This window comes from Cnephaeus nilssonii (genome assembly GCF_951640355.1).
Source record: "Cnephaeus nilssonii genome assembly, chromosome: 21".
NCBI classification, from domain to species: Eukaryota; Metazoa; Chordata; class Mammalia; order Chiroptera; family Vespertilionidae; genus Cnephaeus; species Cnephaeus nilssonii.
Genome location: NC_137092.1, coordinates 12,855,100 through 12,877,260, shown reverse-complemented (window position 1 = coordinate 12,877,260; position 22,161 = coordinate 12,855,100). Strand labels below are relative to the sequence as shown.

General features: G+C 44.6%; 2 protein-coding genes across 4 annotated transcripts; one reads left to right on the top strand and one right to left on the bottom strand.

Annotated features, from left to right (window-relative positions):
- The first annotated feature begins 99 nt into the window (after positions 1-99).
- On the top strand, positions 100-8,241 carry OAZ3 (ornithine decarboxylase antizyme 3). Its single transcript, XM_079762174.1, is given in 7 exon segments — positions 100-384; positions 2,317-2,466; positions 2,757-2,817; positions 2,819-2,893; positions 3,829-4,007; positions 4,489-4,574; positions 5,796-8,241. Coding segments are annotated over 7 exon segments (762 nt in total). The 5' UTR covers positions 100-316; the 3' UTR covers positions 5,939-8,241.
- Positions 8,242-8,297: 56 nt separating this feature from the next.
- Positions 8,298-21,611, bottom strand: TDRKH (tudor and KH domain containing). 3 transcript variants are annotated; one of them, XM_079762170.1, is made up of 14 exons: positions 21,505-21,611; positions 16,069-16,217; positions 15,233-15,339; positions 14,427-14,616; positions 12,680-12,819; positions 12,247-12,568; positions 11,268-11,428; positions 10,914-11,086; positions 10,625-10,689; positions 10,196-10,347; positions 9,892-9,993; positions 9,028-9,124; positions 8,752-8,841; positions 8,298-8,565 (listed from the first exon to the last, which is right to left on the bottom strand). In XM_079762170.1, exons 2-13 carry the CDS (start codon positions 16,190-16,192, stop codon positions 8,789-8,791), a joined length of 1,686 nt encoding a protein of 561 aa, XP_079618296.1. In that variant the 5' UTR covers positions 16,193-16,217; positions 21,505-21,611; the 3' UTR covers positions 8,298-8,565; positions 8,752-8,788. The 3 variants fall into 3 exon arrangements, with proteins under 3 accessions (XP_079618296.1, XP_079618297.1, XP_079618295.1); XM_079762171.1 differs by having other exon boundaries at positions 12,680-12,784; positions 14,527-14,616; XM_079762169.1 differs by lacking the exon at positions 8,752-8,841.
- Between the last annotated feature and the right edge of the window lie 550 nt (positions 21,612-22,161).

The window sequence follows — 22,161 nt, the reverse complement described above, 5'->3', positions numbered from 1 at the left end:
GCAAGGAAGGCCCCCGCCGGGTGCCCGCGGCGCGCCTGAGGCGGAGCGGATCGCCCCGGCGGAGCCGAGGGGCAGGCGCAGCGCGGGGAGGATCTCGGCTTCCCGGCGTCGCTCCGCGTCTACCTCCCTCCCTCCTCCCTGCTTCTTCTCGGGGGCGGGACGCCCACTGCACTGACAGATAGGAGACACTCTCTCCCTCTGGGTTTCCGTGTGGCTCTGAAGTCCCTGCCAACCCGACAGCCTAGAAAAGGACACCGAGGGAAGGTTCCGCCGCTCTCTCCCCCTTACTTGACAGCCACCTAAAGGTGGTGAAAGGATGGATTTGTCTGGAAAACTATGCCAGCCCAGGAATTGTCTAACTCTTAATCTTTACAACGGCAGTATGTAAGCTAATATTTAAAGAATTCTCAATCATAAGGGAGGCAAGCCTGAGAAAAACTAAACTATGACAAGGCCCAGACGGTTCTCTGTATGGAGGGTCCCAGTCCTGGGTAAATGGAATGAATGGGGTTTGGCAGAGATTATGGAAAGATGCTCTCTGCTTCTTTCCTTCCTGCTTCACCAGTTTTCCTCAGTCTCCTTTGCTGATTTCTCCTTTCTCCCTTCTTAGAGTGCCCCTCAGGCTTTGGATACTCCTCTCAATATACACTCCTGACGACTTCCAAATTCCTATCTCCATCCTAGACTTCTAAGCTCTAGCCTTCAATATCCCACTGCTTATTTATCATCTCCCCCTTACAAGTCTAATGGACTATTCAAAGTTAACATGCTCCAAACTAAACCAATCTCTAGCCTCCTGCCCCAAACTCTCTCACCTGGAGCCTTCCCATCTCAGTTGATGGAAACTCCATTCTTTCAGTTCCGGGACCCAGCTTCTTTCTCTCATACTCCAGGAAATCCTGTGGGTTCTAGTTACAAAATCCAACCACTTCCCACCACCTCCAACGCTTCACCTGGAATTAGACACTATCCTCCTGAATAACTGCATTGGTCTCCTGACAAAGCTCTCTTTAATGCTCTACAGTTTACATGACTCACAATCTTTTGAGAACGTAACACAGATCATGTCACTCTTCCAGCCAAAACTTTGAAATTACTTCCCCCTTTACTCAGAGTGAAAAAGTCCAGGCGATGGTCTGATAGCTCTCTGACCTCATCTCCCTCTATTCTCCCTACAGCTTACACTGCTCTACTCACAGTAGCCTCCTTGCTATTTCTTGAAAATAGGGTTTTTTGCACTGTTGTGTAGGCATGGAATGCTCTTACCTCCAATGTTGGCTTGGCTAACTCCCTCACCTCCTTCACATCTTTGATTAAATGTCACCTTTCCGATGAGGCCCACTTGGATCACCCTATTTATTACTGCAACCTGTCCCACCTCCTTCACACTCCTGACCCTCCTTTATCCTGCTCTATTCTTTCTTCATTGCATATTCTCTTCTAACATATTAAAGGACTTTCTTATGCTTATTACTTAGGTTTGTTCTCTCAGTGTTAGAAGATGTGTTCCATGGGTCAGGGGTCTTTATTTACTGATAAATCCCAGGCACCTAAAATAGTGCCTGGCTCACAAAAGTCCCTAAATATTTGTTGAATAGATGAGTGAGGTCTCAAACTGATGGCTCCAGAACTTAATTTTACTCACAATGTTACTTTAAAACAACAAGTTTTGAGTTGGTAGTATTTTTAAAAAAATTAAATTTACCACAAAAAGATGTCCAGTTTCTGTTGAAAAATCATACAGTCTGGTACCACAGAGTCTGCATTTCTGCATGGCAACTGGAGGGACGGAGTGGAGTTGTGTTGGCTTCTGAGAGACAGGGGTGAGCTCTCCATTTTGCTACAGCCTCACCCAGAAGCTCCACTAATTCCCGTTAGCTGTCCAGAGTCCTGGAGACATTTAAAGGCAGGGATAATAATGAAAACATTGAATTGATAGGAACCAACCAATCAGGTCAGACCCTGGATAAGGATCTTGGGAGCCTCTTGCAGTGTCAGACACTAAGCCTTTAGTTGCTGAATTTTAGGGGAAGTGATGTGTGTGTTGGGGGCGGGGACAGGTTGGGGGCACAGCACATGCCGAGGCAGGGCTGTTTACCACGGGTCCAGTTGTGAAGTACACACTTGGCTAAAGGGAAAGGGTGGGGTAGGGGCGCAGCAGGAAGAGTCCTGAAGTGACATAAGGGCTGACTCCTTGTGCATGTCATAGTGCCCATCAGGTCACAATGGTGCCAGACTGCCTAAACCTTTGTCCCCCATCTCTGAACCTCACTTTGCCACAGGGAGGCACTGAACTGAGAAACTGCCTTGTAACAGGTGGCGCCCCTCTCTCTACTCCCTTTCTTATATCAAGAGGGGAAAAACACGGAACTACTACTACCCAATCTGGTCGCCATACGCCTATTACTTCTACTGTTACAAATACCGGATCACCCTCCGGGAGAAGATGCTGCCTTGGTCTAGAAGGTACTTGTTTTCATCTCTACTTGTAATAGTTTATATAAATGGTACGGAAAAATAAAAGAATTTGGAAGAACTTCTCGAGTGGCAAGAGATAATAGCCAAATAGGGTGGAAGGCTGCCATGGAACTTTAGCATTTTTCCAGCTGGGCTGACCTGGGAAAATGGAAATAGGCTCGTCTAGGGAAGATACAGAAGACAGTGCCAGAGCCTGGTCCTGTGTTCTTGGAAGTTAGGACCCTCTCCCCACCTCAGACTAAGAGGTAAACTAATTTGGGCCTCTTTTTCCCACCCAGCATCACTTATAAGGAACAGGAGGACTTGACACTCCGGCCCCGTTCCTGCCTTCAGTGCTCCTGATTCCCCAGTAGGCCTCCAGATGGGCAGAAGCACCAAGCAGAGTGACCATGACCAGCTTAAAGAACTGTACTCGGTAAGTGGAGTGTGAGCTGGTGTCAGGCAGGCCTGTGCCTACTGTAACGATACCTGGAGGAAAGGAACATTACAAAGAGCTAGATGAGACCTCAAAGCTCATGTGTAAAAACTGCTTGCTTTATAGATATTCTGCCTAGAGATCTTAAGGTGGTAGTGAAAAGCAGGATGGGAAAAGAGTAGGTGGGAACCAAGAACGGAATGTATTGAGACTTGGAGGACATAAGGCTGTTCAGATGCTTACTTGGACTGGAACCCAGAACTCCTGCACTTGTCCTTATATCATTTTGCAATAACATGCTTGTGTGTGACGTTTGCATTTTAGATGAGAAATGGGAGACATTACAGAAAACCTATTATGATGGAAAAAGTGGAAGAGTATTATCAGTAAGACAGTAAACAGATGAGACAGCTTTGTTGCTGGTGTATCTCAGTGGTTGAGCATTGACCAGCATCGTCACGGTTCTATTCCAGCCAGGGCACATTTGGGTTGTGGGCTCGATTCCCAGTAGGGAACATGCAGGAGGCAGCCGATCAATGATTCTTTCTCATCATTGATGTTTCTCTCTCTCCCTTCCTCTCTGAAATCAATTACTATATATATATATATATATATAGAGAGAGAGAGAGAGAGAAAGCTCTCTGATGTAAATGGCAGTTTCTAAAGGGATAGTGCATCCTGAGGTGAGGTAGCAGGCAGCAATCCTGCAATCAGATGTTTGCTATCAAGGAGAACTCCATGACAGGGATGGAGTTAGGTCCTAGGTCTAAGAGATCTATATTGTCGAATAAGACCTTGGCTCCAACTCTCCCAGGCTCTCCATCAGCCCCTTCCTTGCTTCCTCAGATACCCAAATCGGCCCGAGACCTGGTATGTGAGGACTAGAAGCACACAAAAGCAGGGGACTATTAATCTCATTTGTATTCCTTTTCCAGGCTGGGAATTTGACAGTGCTGGCTACTGATGATGCCCTGCTCCACCAGGACCCAGTGCAGTTAGATTTCCATTTCCGCCTCACCCCCCAGACCTCTGTCCATTGGCACGGCCTTCTCTGTGACCGTCAGCTTTTCCTGGATATTCCATATCGGGCCTTGGATCAAGGCAACCAGAAAAGGTGACTGAGCCTGGATGGTAGAGGGGGGAGGGAAGGGGGTTGGGGTTTCATTTTATCATGTCATCATCAGGTACTGGGTATACTAGCCAGTGAGGGCTGATTCAGGAGCTGAATACTTTCAAACCAATGAACTGGCATGCAGACGGCCTGTGACCAGCCTGGATCTGGAGTTCAAGGGATAACAACCCATGGGAGGTTGCTGGCTCAGAGTGAGAAACACAGAAGTGAGAATCCATAAACAGTTGAATAGGATGTGCTTTCCAGCTGTTGACTTTATAGTTGCTTCGCCCAAGACTCCATCCATGGCATGGATTCAGTCTCATAGTGTACAATCCCTTGGCTTAGGAGAAAAAGCTTATCAAACCTAGTTTAGCAACTTTCATTTCTTGGCTTGGGTTAGCAAAAACTGACCAATGAGATTTCTTTTGGGTTCTGAGTTCGCTCAACATTTCCATTAACCATGTTTCTCCCTGGCTCCTAGTTTGACTGCAACACTGGAGTATGTGGAGGAGAAGACCAATGTGGATTCCGTGTTTGTAAACTTCCAAAACGACCGGAATGACAGAGGTGGGAATCTGCTCTGTCCTTGGCCTTTGGTGCTGAAGCAGCTAACAGTGACTTTTCCTTTAAGAGACCCCCTTTCCCCAAATCTTTAAAAAGGGAATGCTCCAGCATTTCAGCCCCCCCGCCCCCCGCCCCGCAAGGAAATGAAGGTATCTAGCATTCTGTTCAAGTTACAGGTCTATTAGGAAGTCCCTGCAGATAGATCTCAGAAGCCAGACTAAAGGACCACTGGTGAAATTAGAATCCATTCAAGGGATGTGGCTGTGTGGCTGGTAGGACAGAAAGGATATTAAATGTATTAAGCACCAACAGTATGAAAGGGTTGGGCATAAGGCCAGGATAGGAATATAACCAGATGCTTGGAGCACATGTTACAGAAACTACAACCTCTTCCCTCAAGGACTTCATACTCTTGTATTTAAGACAAAGGATGGTCAAGAGTTTACAATACCATCATTGTGTTAGGCACTTCATAAACATCTTTCTTTTTTTTAAAATATATTTTATTGATTTTTTACAGAGAGGAAGAGAGAGGGATAGAGAGTTAGAAACATCGATGAGAGAGAAACATCAATCAGCTGCCTCCTGCACACCCCCCACCGGGGATGTGCCCACAACCAAGGCACATGCCCCTGACCGGAATCGAACCCGGGACCTTTCAGTCCGCAGGCCGACGCTCTACCCACTGAGCCAAACCGGTTTCGGCTAAACATCTTGTTTAATCTTTTTTTCCCCCCTTATGGGAGTTTACTGTTTATTTTATTGAGTTTAGAGAGAGAGAAGGGAGAGGGAGAGAGGAGAAGGAGAAACATCAACTGGTTGCCCCCACACATACACCAACTAGGGATCAGGCCTGCAACCAGGATATTGCCCTGACTGGAAACTGAACCCGTGACCTTTCAGTACACAGGACAACACTCGAACCAACTGAGCCACACAGGCCAGGGCCATCTTATTTAATCTTAAATTCTGTGAAGAAAGTTCTATAGTCCTCATTTTACAAATAAGAAAAAAGTTCAGAAGGGTTAATTCGTAAAATGTCACAAAGTAAATGTTAAAGCCAGGGTTACAGTCTTAAGTTTGTTTGAGCCCAAAGCACATCATCCTAATACCTGCATTACACACTCTCCCCACATCCATTCCTTAGTGGAAAAAACCCCACAGAAATCTGGGGGAACAGTGGTATTGAGTTTGAGTTTTCTAATTTGTTCTCTCCTTTCACAGGTGCACTGCTTCGGGCCTTCAGCTACATGGGCTTTGAGCTGGTCAGACCAGGTCACCCTGCCCTCCCTCCCTGGGACAATACCATCTTTATGGTGTATCCCCTTGAAAGGGATTTGGGCCACCTGCCCAGTGAGCCTCCCTGAACATGCTTATTCATACTCTTTGAGGGGCTGGGGGCCTTGATAAGTGGGACCAGGATGTGATTCTGGACACCTCCTTGTATCCTAGGAATAAAGGGTAGTGCAATCCTCCAGTGTTCACTGTTTCTTGGGGGAAAGTTGGGGTTGGCTGGAGTGGAGCATGGGCCTTACAGAGCTGAATGAATTCACTGTAGGAGAAACACTCAATGACTGAAAAGATCAGAGGGAGCTGAACAGAGAGGAAAGGGACACAAGGATTTTAGGTTCCTTTTGCCTTCCCCTCACCCCAAAGCCATTTCCCCATTTATTCTAACATTTACTGAACAAGCTGTCAGGAGCAAGAACCAAGCCTTACTGGGAGATTTTCATTCATAAATTTCAATTCAAATTGGAGACAAGTGCTAATTCCTTCTCTTTGGATGTGGAGATGAGAGGAGGCACATGGGTCCCATGGCTTTGACTCAAGGGATTGCAACAGACAAAATAAGAAATAGGAAGCCTAGGCATTCCGGTAGCAGGAAAAGTACAGGCTTGTGTTGGAAGACTAAGGAACACATCAGAATGGGATGTAAACTGACAAGACTTAAAGGCCATGTAAAGGAACACACTTTTATACACAGCAGCAAATGCAGCTAGGAATGAGACACTACTCACTTTCCACGGCAAGAAGTCCTATGAATGATTTATGTTAGGGGTCCTCTCTACTTAACAGTGAAGGCTGAGGAGCTGAGGAAACTAGGGACTAAGTGACCTCTTGACCTTGTAGAGTGGCTCCAATTCCAGGGCTAGGCCAAGGTCTGAAAGATCAGTGGTAGCCCTGCGTTGAATTTTCTGAAACTACTCATAAGAGCTGCTCCTTCACAGGAGTGCCTCTATTGAGTGGCACTGAGATTTTTAAAAAAATATTTTTGATTTCAGAGAGGAAGGGAGCAGGAGAGATAGAAACATCAATGATGAGAATCAAGGATTGGCTGTGTCCTGCACGCCCCCCCCGCCCCCCCTATTGGGGATTGAGCCCACAACCTGGGCATGTGCCCTGGACTGAGAATTGAACTCAGGACCTTTACAGTCCGCAGGCCAACGTTCTGCCCACTGAGCCAAACCGACCAGGGCAAGCACTGAGATTTTTGAGAAAAATTTTGAAAATTGTGGCTATGGGAAAATAGAATTGCCATGTAATATATGGGTAGACCTAGCTCACTAATTCCTAGATTTTAAATTTTTTTCATAGGGAAAGAGGAAGAGAGAGGGATAGAGATGGAAACATCGATTAGAGAGACATTGGTCAGCTGCCTCCTACAGACTCTCTACTGGGGATTGAGCCCATAACCCAGGCATGTGCCCTGACCAGGAATCAAACTGGGGACCTCTTGGTTCATGGATCAACACTTAACCACTGAGCCACACCGGCTGGGCACTAATTCCTACATTCAAAAAAACCTGCACAAGGCATCCTTAGGTGCTATTTCAAGTTTTCAGTTTACTTTGCTGATCCTTAAAAAAACGTTAATTTGCCATTATCCTACCACCCACATTACATTGATATTTACTTCAAGTACCTTCCTAGTTCTCATTGGATCCTGACAATACTGAGAGGAGAGAGGTTGTAGGGAAACAGGCTCCCTTGAGTCCAGACATGTATTTCTAGAACCCAGGCTTCTAGAATCCTAATCCAGGTTTTTTCTTTCAAATATTTTAGGTGGGGTCTTTTTTTACCCAGCCCAAACCTAAGTTGGTTCTGGTAACTTGAGGGAAAGAATATGATCTATACACAGAGGAACACTTGTTATAGATGGACCCCTTTATGTGAGGTGTTCACAATTTTCACCAGATTTAGGTTCAGAAGAATACCCAAAGGCCTGCTTCCACCTTGTGATTCAACCAGCATTTAGTTTCAGATAATTTTTTGATAACTTTATTCAGCAAAGAACCCCCCTCCCCGCAAAACGCTTTGAAAAACTATACATGTTCTCTTTCTCTCTCTGGGTGTGAGCATACATAAATATATAATAGACACTATACTACCAAATTAGAATATTTCCTGAGCTGCCTCTCTCCTTGCTTATATTTTAACCAAAATGTACAGGAAAATAGAGTAATGTTTTCAAAAAACCTGTCTCCAAAAAAATCAGCAGTTGAGGCTGGGAGGCAGCATTCCTTTCCCAGTTCATGAGGATTTTTAATATACATATGCTGATTTTTTCCCCTTTGCCTCCTGACTGAACTGCAGTCCTTGGGTTAGTTCATCATTAAAAAACTTCCCTTAACCAGAGTCACCTGAGGAGGTGAGTCAGAAGTATGCAGAATCATCACCTCCAATGACCAAACCCTGGCTACTTCCCAGCCTCAGAAAGGACACAGTCTAGCAGGAGTGTGCATTCTGACTGGTGGAGGGAACAGTCAGATGTTGAGCAGCCTGGACATAATGCAGCAGGATTCAGACACTGGAAGGGTCCGGGTGGGGTGGAGAGTGGAGTAGGAACATATATTTGTCTCCTGCCCTACACTCTTCTGGTCGTCCCAAGGAAGGAGAAAACGCATTTGGTCCACAGCAAGCCAGACTGTGTATTAATAATGGAAGGACTGCATAGATATCTTTATCATAGGCTCCTCTCTCCAGGTACCAAATCCTGCCAAAAACACAAAGACACAAAAAGCTTGAAAGGACTCAATCTGAGAGCAAGTTAAGCTACAGGAAAGCAGCTGCAGAGAAGCAGTGTTTAGATAGGCCGTGGGGAAGACAGACTAAAGCAAGGCCCTGTTGGTCACCCTCATTCCTTTTCCTGTTGCTGCAGATAGATGATAGCTCCACTCACAAAGCAAAGCAGATGGCTGAGGCAGCTGAAGCAGACTTCAGATTACGTAGTCCTCTTCAAGGTTATCATCACCAGACATAGAGGCAGCCTCTACATAGCAGGAATGAGGAGAAAGTTAGACACTGCCCTAATCTAACAGGCATCACCACTGAGGCTCAGGGATGCTCAATGACCACCTTGGTTAAGGGCCAAGCCTTACAAGCTCCCTAGTTTGGAGAGACTGACTGAGAAGTGGTAGCTTCCAAGGACGCTCTGGGGAGTAAATGCTGCTTGTACCTGATAAGCTGAGGCAGGACAGGGTATTTGCTATCTCTCCAGGGCTCTTCTTGCTCTCAGTGAACATGCTGCTGAGAGAGGCAGCTGCTTCTGTGGCCTGAGAGGATGAAAACAAGAGAAAAAGGAAGACTATGTTAGCTGGTGGGAAAGGAGTGGCCACTCTGTCACTTTGCTCATAGGGTCTGGTTCAGGCAGTTGAGCTTGGTTGCTGAGAGGGACACAATGCCTCCTTCGATAACCTAGGAAAGCACTCTACAAAATGCCATGCATGACTATGTAGACAGCGCCTGGGAAGGCACATGGGCATTCTTTAATTATTGTCAGCTGAATCCAAGGCGACAGGCAAAGCCACGCCCTGGGAACATGCTTTACCAAAAAGGCAAGGGTGTTATCAGCACTGACTCTTATTTTTGCCCAGGTTCGGATAGTGAGTTTTTGATATGTAAATCCAGTCAAGCACCAGGAATGCTCGGGCCTACTCAAGAATGCAAATAATCTCCTTTGTCTTGACTTTTGGTGAAACTTCCTGGTATTTGGGGGTATAAAATAAACATGCTGCAAGGGCTATTTGGGGGTATAAAATAAACATGCTGCAAGGGCTCTGGGTCACTGTCTCTCCAGCAGAAGAGGGCAGCGGTCCCACCCGGTTCCCAGCTTTTTCCTTTCATTTTGTGTCTTGTCTGTCTGTCTGTCTGTCTCTCTTTCTTTCTATTTCTCAATCCCCAGCTCCTCTACTCAGGAACTGGACCCGCTCTCTAGCCGCAGAAAAGAAAGTTTTACATCATGACTAGAAGCCCTCATGTTTCTCAAGGCACGAGCTTTGCCCCAAAGAAGCACCCTCAATGACTGCGATAGCTCACTCACCGCATCGTGCAACATGCCTGGGACAGTTCCGTTTTCCGCCATGTCTTCAGGAAGCTCAACTGCATATCCTTTACGAACTAATTCTAACCCAATATCAAGTTTCTGAGAAGAAAAACAAAAAGGGAATCGTGTTCTCTCTGTAAGGAAGGGCACATCTGAAGAAATAGGGCCAAAGAGCTAGGATTGATACTGGCAGGATCTTACAAAGTAGGAGTAACATCAGACAGGTTTTCTGGGAAAGAAAAGGTAAACAAATCTATAAATATACTAAAGCTAGTGAGCAATGAGTGAACCCCAATCTTACCTTCCCATTGCTAGTATCATATAAGTAGATCTTGGGCCAAGTTGAGACCCCAGTCTGGACATAGCTAGAGATCTTGGCCACCAAGGGCTTCCAGCCAGCACAGTGAGTAAGTCTGTCAAACTCATCCAAAGCTTCCTCTTCCCACTGTTCACCTGATAAAAGATTGTGGGGAGAGCCCAAGAAGGGGTCAGTGCTGACATGGGTAGGACTATACCCTGGAGGGAAATTGCAACTACATCTTTCTGCTCTGGAAGGCACTTACGTCTGACTGCCAGGCAAGTTTCTGGCTGTTGCTTTCTAGTGCTGGTGAGGAAAAGACACTTGAGCCCCTTTAACTCAAAAGCCTTGGAATGTGAGGATTCCTCCCACGTGCTGTATCAAAGTTATTCTATTTGGAGGCAAGGTCAGTAAGTGTTGTGACCAATTTACCTGAGGGGGCGATCTGCGCCAGACTACACTCAATTGCTTGAAATGGAAGGCTTAGGAAGTCACTCCTAAAGTGAAAGAAATTGAAATTAGACTTCTGGTGCCAGAGAGCCTGCTTATATTCCTTGCTTCTGGCCAACCCAGCAGGAGAAGATAATCTTCTGTTCTATGTATATAGGTTCTCCCAAATCCCCCTGGTGATGAGTGCCAACAGCTAGCTCACCACCCTATGGCCAGGGCTGAGCCAACAGTTGGCACTCCAGCCGGATTCCACTCTGGCCTCCACACTGACCTGAGTGCCCTGAGGTCCCTCACTGGGCAATCTCCGTTATCTCCAAAGTCAACAAAGTAGAGGTCCAGGTTCCCATTCTCCAAGGTGCCAAGGACCCGGGCTCGATACCAGGAACCATTTGTAAATAAAGGAGCTGCTACAATGTCTCCTACATGCACAGTTAAGTCTTCAGGCTATATGGGGATAAGGAGTCAGGAGGGGGTAGAGTTAGGAAGGGGTAAGCTTAAAAATAAACAATGTCAGAAGGAAAAAAGAACAAGTAGTTGATCCACAGGAAAAGGAAAAAAATATACCACAATGAAAAATACATGCCCTTTTTTCATCAGACCAAGCCCTGTCCCTATGGCAACTCACCAGACTATTCGCGTAGTGCTGGGTCATCTCATTGACAAGCTTATCCAATTGCAGGCTTCGGGAGCCAATGATTTGGATCCAGAAATGGTTAGGATGTTCAGAAGCAGAGACGTAGACTTCTAGGAACTCATCAGCATGGAAACTGAAGTCAGGACTGGGGACTAAACATAGGGATAAGCAAGTTAAGCTGCAGAATCATCACCATCTAATACGGTAACCATATCAGAATCATTTCTGGTTGGAATGACTAGACTGCATCAGGGGGAACAAATATCAAGTGGCTATTACCATTTTAGAAGTGGCTGGAGGGACAACTGGATGAATCATACAAGAACATCCTGAAGAGAGGTCTAAGCTATGTTTTGTACCTTCCTATATAAATGAGTAATAAGAGAGTTTACATTCTTAGTCATCAGCTATGTATTCAAATTAGTCACCAATTATAGTGACGGTAAATCCTCCATATGCTAGCTGCAGCATGGACCAGTGAAAAGATACGTGGACAGACAGGGGCTTGTCCAGATTCCATTCTTTCACTGACTCACTGTGTGAACCTGGACCGATTTGTGAACCTCAGGGGCCCTGGTTCCCCTGCTCATCCTATACCTCTGTATAAAAGACAAAGCTGACAGCCTTTTAATTTTTCTTGAATGGTGATTTTTACAAACAATGACAGGCAAGAAAAATCATGCTGTTTCACTTAGTAAGTATGTTTGGTGAAAGAATATAATGTAAATTCATTATCTGATATATTGCAGACTAGTTTCCTATGAACTAGAATATTTCTATAGTGTTCTCCACATTAGCTGATTTATATTCAGAAAAATATTATCTTTAGAACTAATCCAAGTAAAGTATTACCAGAAAGACATATCTGTGATGAAAACTAAGTGTAGTAAAAAAATACTTCCTATTTTGGGTTATCTAAGCTGGTATTTCTATCTTCCATGTAACTATGGGTTCCCTCTCTGTTACATACTTTCAAACATGGACATCTCTGGACTGGCCTGGGCTCCAGACTTCTGAAAGCCGTCACCATTAGGTTTCTCCCAGGAACCTTCTTCTGGCCCCGCAACAGCCATGTCACCACCTCCTTTGTGGGGAGGATCTGCCAGCGGAGGAGCCTGCTCCCGGCTAGTGCTAGTGTTTCTCCATAAAGCTGGCTCTCCAGCTGCACCTGGCTCTGTCACTTCCTCTCTTCTTACACTGATTGGCTGCTTGCGTGGGACTCTGGTTTCTGCAGAATGAGTGATTCTCTTCCGAAGTTCTTCATCTTCTGAAACTTTCTCTAGTATCAAATGCTGTGGAAAGTCAGAAAGGGATGGTAGTTATGTGGCCAGATGTTTTGACCCAGGATGGAATAAAGGGTTCTTCTCATTCTTAGATATGATCCAAGTCTATCAATTACTTGCCTTGGCTGCTGTCACTTCCTTCTGTGTTCCTGAGATCTTTATGAGCCTTGATAGTAGTAATGTCCCCTCTGATTCTTTGTCACAGGTAATTTTGGCTCCAGAGGCCTTACAGATAGAACGAATCGTCTCACCACCTCTCCCTACATTGAACAATACATAAAATCCGGTCCTTACATCCTGGCCAACATTAATTGCTAGAGAAATCACTATTTTGTATTTACTAGAAGAGAGTCAGTGCCCATTTTCAAACTGAACAGAATACAAAATATTGAATGGAAAGCAGGAGCTACTAAAATTCCTACTGTAAGAAGGATAGTTCTGGATATTTGCTCTATCCATTTTATTTAAACTCTAACACTGGCTAGGTTAACTTCTTCATGTCATTTCCACTTTCTGACCACTCAGTATACTTTACATCCTCACTTTATTAGAAGAGATCATACAAGATGTATGAAACATTGGACCAAGGAAAGGACATTTCTCTGCCTCTAACAGCAGCATAAGTAATGCTCTAGAGCAGTGGTTCTCAACCTTTCTAATTCCACGACCCTTTAATACAGTTCCTCATATTGTGGTGACCCCCAACCATAAAATCATTTTTGTTGCTACTTCATAACTGTAATTTTGCTAGTTATGAATCGTAATGTAAATATCTGTGTTTTCCGATGGTCTTAGGCAACCCTGCTAGTGGTTCTCAACCTGTGGGTTGTGACCCACAGGTTGAGAACCGCTGCTGTAGAGCCTAAGACCATCAGAAAACACAGATATTTACATTACGATTCATAACTAGCAAAATTACAGTTATGAAGTAGCAATGAAAATGATTAAAGGGTCGCGGCATTAGAAAGGTTGAGAACCACTGCTCCAGAGGAAAGCATGACAGGTGCTCTATAGAGCACTATCTACAATGATTTGGGATAATATAAGCATCCTCAGCTTTCCCTTAAAAATCCATTATTATGCCCTAGCCGGTGTTCTCAGGGGTTAGAGCATCAGCCCATGCACCCAAGGGTTGTGGGTTCCATTCTTGGTCAAGGCCACATACCTGCAGTGCAGGTTCAATCCCGGCCCCTGTCAGGGTGTGTTCATAAGCAACCAAACAATGTATCTCTCTCATATCAAAGTCTCTCTCTCTCTCTCTTCTTCCCTCCCTTTCACTCTCTCGAAAAAATCAATGGAAAAAATACCCTTCTTGCCCTAGCTGGTTTGGCTCAGTGGATAGAATGTCAGCCTGTGGACTGAAGGGTTCCGGGTTCGATTCCCATCAAGGGTACATGCCCGGGTTGCATGCTCGGTCCCCAGTGGGGGGCATGCAGGAGGCAGCCACTAAATGATTCTCTCTCACCACTGATGTTTCTCTCTCTCTCCCTTCCTCTCTGAAATCAATAAAAAAAAAAAAAAATATATATATATATATATATATATATATATATATATATATATATATATTTTAAAAATCTCCTCCTCAGTGAGGATTAGCAACAACAAAAATCTATTATGAGGTAAGTAACATTACCTGAACCCTTTTGGAACATTTTTGTAAAGTTCAGATCATACAACTTCTTGAGATAATGGGTTTTGCTTTGCCAACAGCTCTGTAAAAAAGAGAAGCTCTGATCTCAATGTCCCTTTTTTTTCCTCAGCAAGGTGAAAGGGAAGTAGGCCAGGAAACAGCCTTGGGCAGATGTGAAAGAAAGGCAAAGGTAAAGAATAAAAGGTAACAGTAGAGGAAGCCGTCCAGTGGTACCTATGATTCTGCCCACAGATCTCTGGGGAACTGAGAGCTGCTCAGACACTGGGGCAGTCTCTGTCAGGATCTGATGGATTGCTGCTTTGGCCTTGCACACCTGAACAGGAAAACCACTGATAAGCAGCACCCGCTCATCGCCTACATCCTCTGTGTCCACATCAATCCGCGCACCTGTCTGTTTCCGCAGCTGCAGAGAAAAGGACACATGGCAATATGCTCTGGAAGAGCTCCCCTTTAGCGAAGGACACCCTAAACCTAACCTGGAGATAGATGGTGGAACTGGACACAATTATCAGCAAAATCAGGCTGTTATAAGCAGTCCTCACTTATAGGTACTTATGGAAGGAAATTAGTGACAAGGGTAACCCCAAATAGCAGTTAATTTAAAAATACTCTCTCTTTGTGCTTTGAACCCTCTTTTCTCCTAATTTTATTTGGATTAGAGAATCAAGTATTTTGCTTGAACACCACCTGAACAATGGAAGATGGTAAGAAGAATCAGGCAGGAATTCAATATTTAATGTCAATTAATGAGAATTTGAAAAGTAAAAAAGCATGGTTCAAGCTACACCAAGCTAAGATGCAGCCAATCCCCATTTCAAGTTAAATCGTCCATTCTCTAGGGAGAATATTCATTTCTAGAAAGTAAACAGCATATTATCTAAAAAGTTCCTTTTTTTTTCTTTTTTATGTTTTCTTCTTTTCAAAATATACATAATGTAGGTGGATTTTGTGGGATAAGGGCAGAGAAGGGAAAGTAGAATCAATCCCTGGAAAAGCAGATTGCTGGCTCACACACTTACCTGTTTAATATTGGCTCCTTGCCGGCCAATGATGAACTTCACAGCCTCCTGGGGCACTCGCATCTCTATCTCAATGTCGTCCTCCCCAACAAACGTCAGCCGCTCTTCTGCACAGATCATGGCTCATCAGATCAGACTTAGATTAACACCCAAAGCTACTACCAGCCCTCCCCTGAATCTAGCTGTCAAAGAGACACTGATCCAAGAGATAAACTGAAAATCTCAACCACAATGACAAAGAGAAGTTGCATCTGAGTGGCAATTAGAAGATCCCCAAAGACCAGAAGATGAGTATCATCTCTGGGATACTGTTTCAGATGCTAAGTGTTTTGGTAAAGCATTTGGCTCTGCACTCAAGAGCTGTTGGATTTTAGGCAAACTATTTCTCTTGGAGAAGAATGAAGGCTAGAAGTTGCCCGAGTAGTCCATTAGGCTCAGAACTTCGCCCGTTTGTACAGAAATAGTTTCTCTAGGTCCTCTCTAGGTCCAGCCCACAGGGAAAATTAAACCCCACAGTTAGCCTTCTCCTAACAATTAAATACAAGGAACATATAAAAAAGATAAGAGTATGGATATCAAAAAAATAAAAAGAATCCACTGCAATGTTGATGTTGCCAAAGGGAACAGATCAATAGAATTATAAAATGAATTCATTTCACATTAAGAATACAGAAAAGAAGAATCAAATAGTTTCAAAGACTCCTCACGCAAAGCCAATTACATCCCAGCAAATAATCCCCAGTCTAGCAAGGACAGTTTTCATTTCAATTTAACAAGGCTGTTAAATTGAATATGGTCTCAACATTTCCATATGTACAGCTGTGTGGTTCACATACCTCTGCTTTCCCTGTATCTGCGGTATAGGATATAGGCAACCGTTGCACTGGCTGGGATCCCGAGGCCCAGTGCTATTTTCTGAGTAGTGGACAAACTTGTCCAAGAAGTCCGTTCGGTGGACATTTTCTACTGTAGTCTGACTTATATCCTAAAATAAGCAAATGAGAGAAAAGAAGGAACTTTCATCCAATACCTTTATGACTGGCAGAGACATATGGGAATACATTATATTATTATTATTATTATTATTATTATTATCATTATTATTATTAAAGAGAATACTACTGCCTACTTTTCCCCATGTTAAGAGCTTGAGCAGACTCAGAATCTGTATCAAGCAAAAGGTCTCGGTATTTTTTAAGTTAGTTAAGGGACACATACATATACAACTAGAGGCACGCTTCATCCCCGCATTGCGATTAGAATTATACATTGACCACAGTTTTAAAAGACAAAGGAACAAAAAATTATTAAATATTTAAAATATTAGATTTTTATTTCAAACTATTTAAAATTTCGTGTATGTGCCCTTCTATGCTTCCAAGCCTTTCTTGAGTAAAACCTTCCAGTGGTTTCCAGTGCTTAGTAAACAGTAGCCCTTCAATAAATATTTTGTCAATAATCATTTGTTGAATGAATAAAATTCCTCTACTTCAGCAACTCGGTTGCCTGCATGTGAACTCATTAATGGCATAAAAGGTTCTTTGTAATCTGATCTCTGCCTACCATTAGATTCTAATCCCAGCTTTACTACAGGCATATGATGTGCCCTCTTATGTATCCTTGCTCTGACATGTGTCACTTCTGTCTTCCTAGTCTTACTCTTTAGTCCTTCTGGTATTCCTGGCAAAATCCTATTCCTTCTTTAGGTCTCATCTCTACCACTACCATGTCTTCTGAGGTCTCTAGGGTTTCCCCTAGCTGACATCAGGTGCGTCTCTCCTTAGCTCACACTGCCCTGTAAAGGATGCCTCCATGACAGTACTTGTTCACACTGTAGGCGATGGTTTATCTGCTGTCTACACCACCGGTTTCCCCAGTGTAGTTCAGCCACATATAGTAAGTAGATGTGCTAGATGCTACAGTATATGTATGAAGATGAAACAATATACACTGAGTGGCCAGATTATTATGATCTCTGAATGCACAATAATCTGGCCACTCAGTGTATATACTATATAATAAAAGGCTAATATGCAAATTGTCCCCTCGACCAGGAGTTCGACCAGCAGGCAGGCCGGCCAACAGCCCATGTCCCCTCCTGACTGGCCGGACCCCACCCATACACGAATTCATGCACCGGGCCTCTAATACACACACACACACACACACACACACACACACACACACACACACACACACTGAGTGGCCAGATTATTATGTGTTCAGAGATCATAATAATCTGGCCACTCAGTGTATGTATTGAGTAAAATGCCACCACACACTTTACATACATTATTTTATTCAATCTTCATACAATCCTGTGAAATAGGAAGTAACCCATTTTGCAGAAGAGTACACCTGATTGAAGAGGTCACCTAACCTCTTACCCAGAGTCTGGGTTATTATTTGCATATTTAAAAACTTTTAAAGTTACTTTGGAAGCACTCTCAGCGAAACAGTACCTGGTATCTTTATTTTGGTCAACACACTCGATTCAAAAATGAATACTGTTGGAAAACACTGTAGGTGCCAAAAATAAACAACTAAAGACAGTCTCTATTTCCAGATATTACAATCTGTAGAATAAGATACAATTCGGCTTTTGATAAGATTTGCTTTAAAATGAGTGAGGAAATGTAATTTATGCTACAATTTGCTTCAGGTAAAAAAAATTCAACCCTTATATCCAAGAAAAAAATGATCGTATCCTGGTAAGCCTAAAAAAACACGTTCATTAATAAAGGACCTACTTGGGAATAAAACTTCGGTTCCATATGTGCTTTTCCTGAAAGCCTTTCAGGAGGAGTGACAAGGAACAGAAGACCCAGCACAGAAATCTCATTCTGAGGAGCATATAAACATGAGGAGACTGTAGGTGGATTTCTTACTCTGTCACTCAGGGGACCCAGTTTTGCATCTGGCCTCAGAGAGCTTTACTGATCAGCAGAAATGAATAAAGATTGTCAAGAGAGGTACCAGAAGTTTGACAAATCTATTTTTTAATAGAAATGTAATACACTCTTGCCCAGACTCATGGCTTTAACAGAAAAAACAAAACCTCCTTTTATCACCTCAGTGAGGGACTCTTTTCAAGTATCTTGTTATTCTAGGCAATTAATTACCCAGTAAGTGGACCCAGTATACTATATCACATTTATTTATTTATTTATAATCCTCACCCGAGGGCATGTTTATTGATTTTTAGAGAGGGGGGTGGGGAGCAGAGAGAGAGAGGAAGGGAGGGAGGAAGAGGATAGAGAGATAGAGAAACATTGATCCGTTGCCTCTCAGTCACTCTGACCATGGATTGAACCCACAACCTAGGTGTGGGTCCTGACTGGGCATCAAACCTGCAACCTTCTGGTGTATGGGACGATGCTCTGACCAAGTGAGCCTGTATCACTTGTAGAGATTGAGTTTCAACCCAAAAGACTGTGGCTGCTCCGCACGCCCGCCCACCTTAGAGTGGGCAGGAATGAAGGGTTGAGTTTCAATGTGGGGTTATTAGAGATATGCGGTTCCTTCCCTAACTGGATAAACATCAGTTTCTCTCTCCCCCGCCCCCTAAGTTGGCTGCAAATAAAACCTTTCAACATTTCTGTGAAAGTTTGGGTGGTATCATGTAAACATCTTTTTATATACCAAAGGAAAGGAAACAAACTTGGTTTCATAAAGGAGATTTCTCTTTTGCTTACTTCTTGAGCCAAAAGAACTACCATTTTCCTCTATGAAGATATGGTTTATTCTGGGTGTCTAGAAAAGATTTCACTTCTTTTATCTACTGGCTACTTTGTATATTTCCTCATATCGTCTCTAAAATGCAAAGCTTGTCTTCACTATTAATGTGCACCAGTTAATTAATAGTTGTGGGCTGAGCATGCTCCGGACACAACAAGAAATAAGAACTAATGCCCTGAAATGGTCTAGTAGGAAAGATCAATACCAAACCAACTAATTACATGGCAATGAAAAATCAATATAAATTTCTGGTTAATGCAACAGCTGGGAGGAGCTAGAATTTAAACGATTTATTTCTTAGATGGTGCACAGGTGAAAAACCACCCCATTAAAATGCAAACCACTTATCTCCTGCATTCAAAGCAATAAATACTCGTATATGTGCTTGGCCCTGGGGATACAACTCAGACAATCTTAGTAGCTACCTTCAAGAAGCTACCTATCAGGCAGGGAAGGTCTTATTTTGACAGACAGCAGTTTGCAGTTATCAAAGGTTTGGGGAAACTGAAACAAATCCAGTTTGTGAACAAGATCAGTAATAACTCGATCCGAACTCTAATGCTGTCTGCCTTTAACACCACCTTTCTGGCCATAATTCATGCTTATGGGACAAAGAAATCATGGAATTTTAGAACTGGAAGGGACCACAGAAATTATCTAATTCCACTAATAATGCTGCAAGTGGGGAAACTGAGGCCCAGGGAGATAAAGAAATTTCCCTAAGGATACACAGCTAATTAGTCATTTCTATACAATGTGGTTTGAAGACCAGTCATGAATGGCACCTCTTTAAAGGAGACTCACAGCATTTTTTCCCCCCTCCAGTTCAGAAACTATCAGGATCAAGGCAAAAGGATGCCTGATATTCCTCTGGCTCTGCAACCAAATCCCCTCAGTCCTGGCCCTTCTACTATTACTGGATTTCATCGCTATGGGCTTCCGTAGTACGCCAAACATTCCTTCACAACACATACACTGCTTGTAATTTCTGACTAATGGCTGTGTCTGTAGTGAGAATGAATTGAAGGCAGGCAACAGCGGAGGTGGGGAGGCTAATTCCGAAGCTAGTCCAGGTGTCAAAGATACAGATGGAGAAAAGCAGCTGGATCAGTGAGTTTTTAATAGGTAGCATACGTAAGACTTAGGAATTGATTACGGAAACGTTGGAGGGTGAGCCCGGGAGCTGGCTACCCGGTTTCCCATTTGAGCACCTGGTAGAGGTAGCATCTAAGACAGAGAATATTGATAATTTGGTGGTGGGAGGGGTGTGTGGGGTAGGCAGGTGAGTATCTGTGACAAGGATACATACATTCATTGGGTGACTTCTATTTGAACCCAAAGCTAAATTTTACTAACTTCTCTTTGGATATCACAAATGAAGTTTGCGCCAACTGAGTTATCAGCTGATGTCGCCAAGAATGCCTATCTACTTGATTGATCTAGTGTTTGTTTATTTTACAACTGACCCATTCTTTCACACTGTTGTAAGGTTCTCTTTAGAAGAAAGAAAAGTGGGAAATAATACGATGGAAATGGGGACAACTGTATAGGACTGAATGTTAGCTTGTGTTTGATTTCATGACTTCAAATTGAACGTGATGCGGAGGCGACCAGAAGTGAAGACCTTAAGTCCTGGAGGGGGGAGCTGGGTAAAGGAAAAAGGAGACTTGGATCATTTCGAGATGAGAAGTGTAGCTCCATGACGGTTTTCGGTCAAAGCTAACTTCCAAGTTTCCGGACATTTGTATTAAAAAAAGCTGCTAACAACGATCAGACAGGGGTTCCGCCTATATTATCATTTCAAAAAACATAGGAGTCAAGTTACACTGAGTTCCACAGGGAAAGGATCTCGTATCTCCCAACAACCAGAACCTGCAAAGCACCTAAAAGGCGGTGATGGGCTTGTGGAAGGACCCCATTCCATTTCCTCATCCTCGCTACATTTATTTTTAAATCCGTGCAAGAGAGAGAGAGAAAAGCCTCAATTCATTTCCCGTAAGCTGAGCAGAATCTAAAAAATTTAACGTTGGCACGGGACTCTCCAGCCAAAACCCACGATGATACCTGCAGGAAGGAGTAGGGAGGGGAACTGGAAAAACAACAGCCCCCCACAATTTATTATTCTGACTGCATATAGTCATTTTATTAGAGATAATGGAAGAAAAAGCAGGGGGAAATAAAAGGCAAACATCAACTGAGAGCGGTTTTCAAAAACAAGCGGTCCGTGGGAAGTGTCCGAACTGGCAAGCCCTCTCGCACCGGGTCGGCTGTGGCTTCACCCTGGGCCCGGGGCATCCCCTTTGGCTCCGGGGGTGGGGGGGTGGGGGGTAGGGGGTGGGGGGGTGGGGGGTGGGGAGGTAACACTGTCCCGACAGCGCCTCACCACCAGGGGCTCCGACCGCCCCCGGGCCCCACACCCTAACCTCAGCCTCGCCCGGGGGGCGCTCGGATGCTTTCCTTCCACAGCCCCACGTTTTCCTCCCTTCGCTGCCAGGGGTGCCCCCCTGCCAGCCGCTCCCGGACCCCGCCCTTACCACTCCTCGAATCAGCGGCCGCGCACTCCTCGCACCTCAGCCCGGCGGCCGGCGCCTCCTCCCGCTCGCAGCCGCCTCGCCGCTCCGCGCACCACGCTTCAGACGCCGCTGCCCCGCCCCCGCAGCCCGCCCGCAGCCAATCAACGCCCGGCTCGCAGCCCGACCAATCGCATTCCCCGCCACAACCAATCCCTCCGCGGGTTGCCCCCCGAGCGACGGGCGGCTGCGGATTGATACCCAATTACCCGGAAGGAATTCGAGGCCGGCCCACCCTAGCAGCCCGCAGGACGCGGGGAAAGCGCGCTCTGTTAATTGAAGCGTGCACCGGCTGAGAATTAAACAGCCAATGAGAGGCTTCCCGGAGTCCTCCCGGCCCGCCTCCAGGCCAATTGCCGAGGAGGCTTCCACCTGTGACGCTTGGGAGAAAAATCTGCGCTCCCGAGGCTGAGACCCAGGTGCGTGGAATCACGTGCGTGTCTTCGTTCGCACAAATTAGTGCCTTTGTACAATCAATGCCAGTGCCACCCCTCGACCCAGTGACCATTGGGGAAAAAGTCTCACGATGGGCCATGCTCCGCTACCGGTTTTGCTCTGCGATCTTTTCCCAGGGCTCGGGAGACATGGAAAACATGGGGTGCGGCATAAAAAATAGGCTTC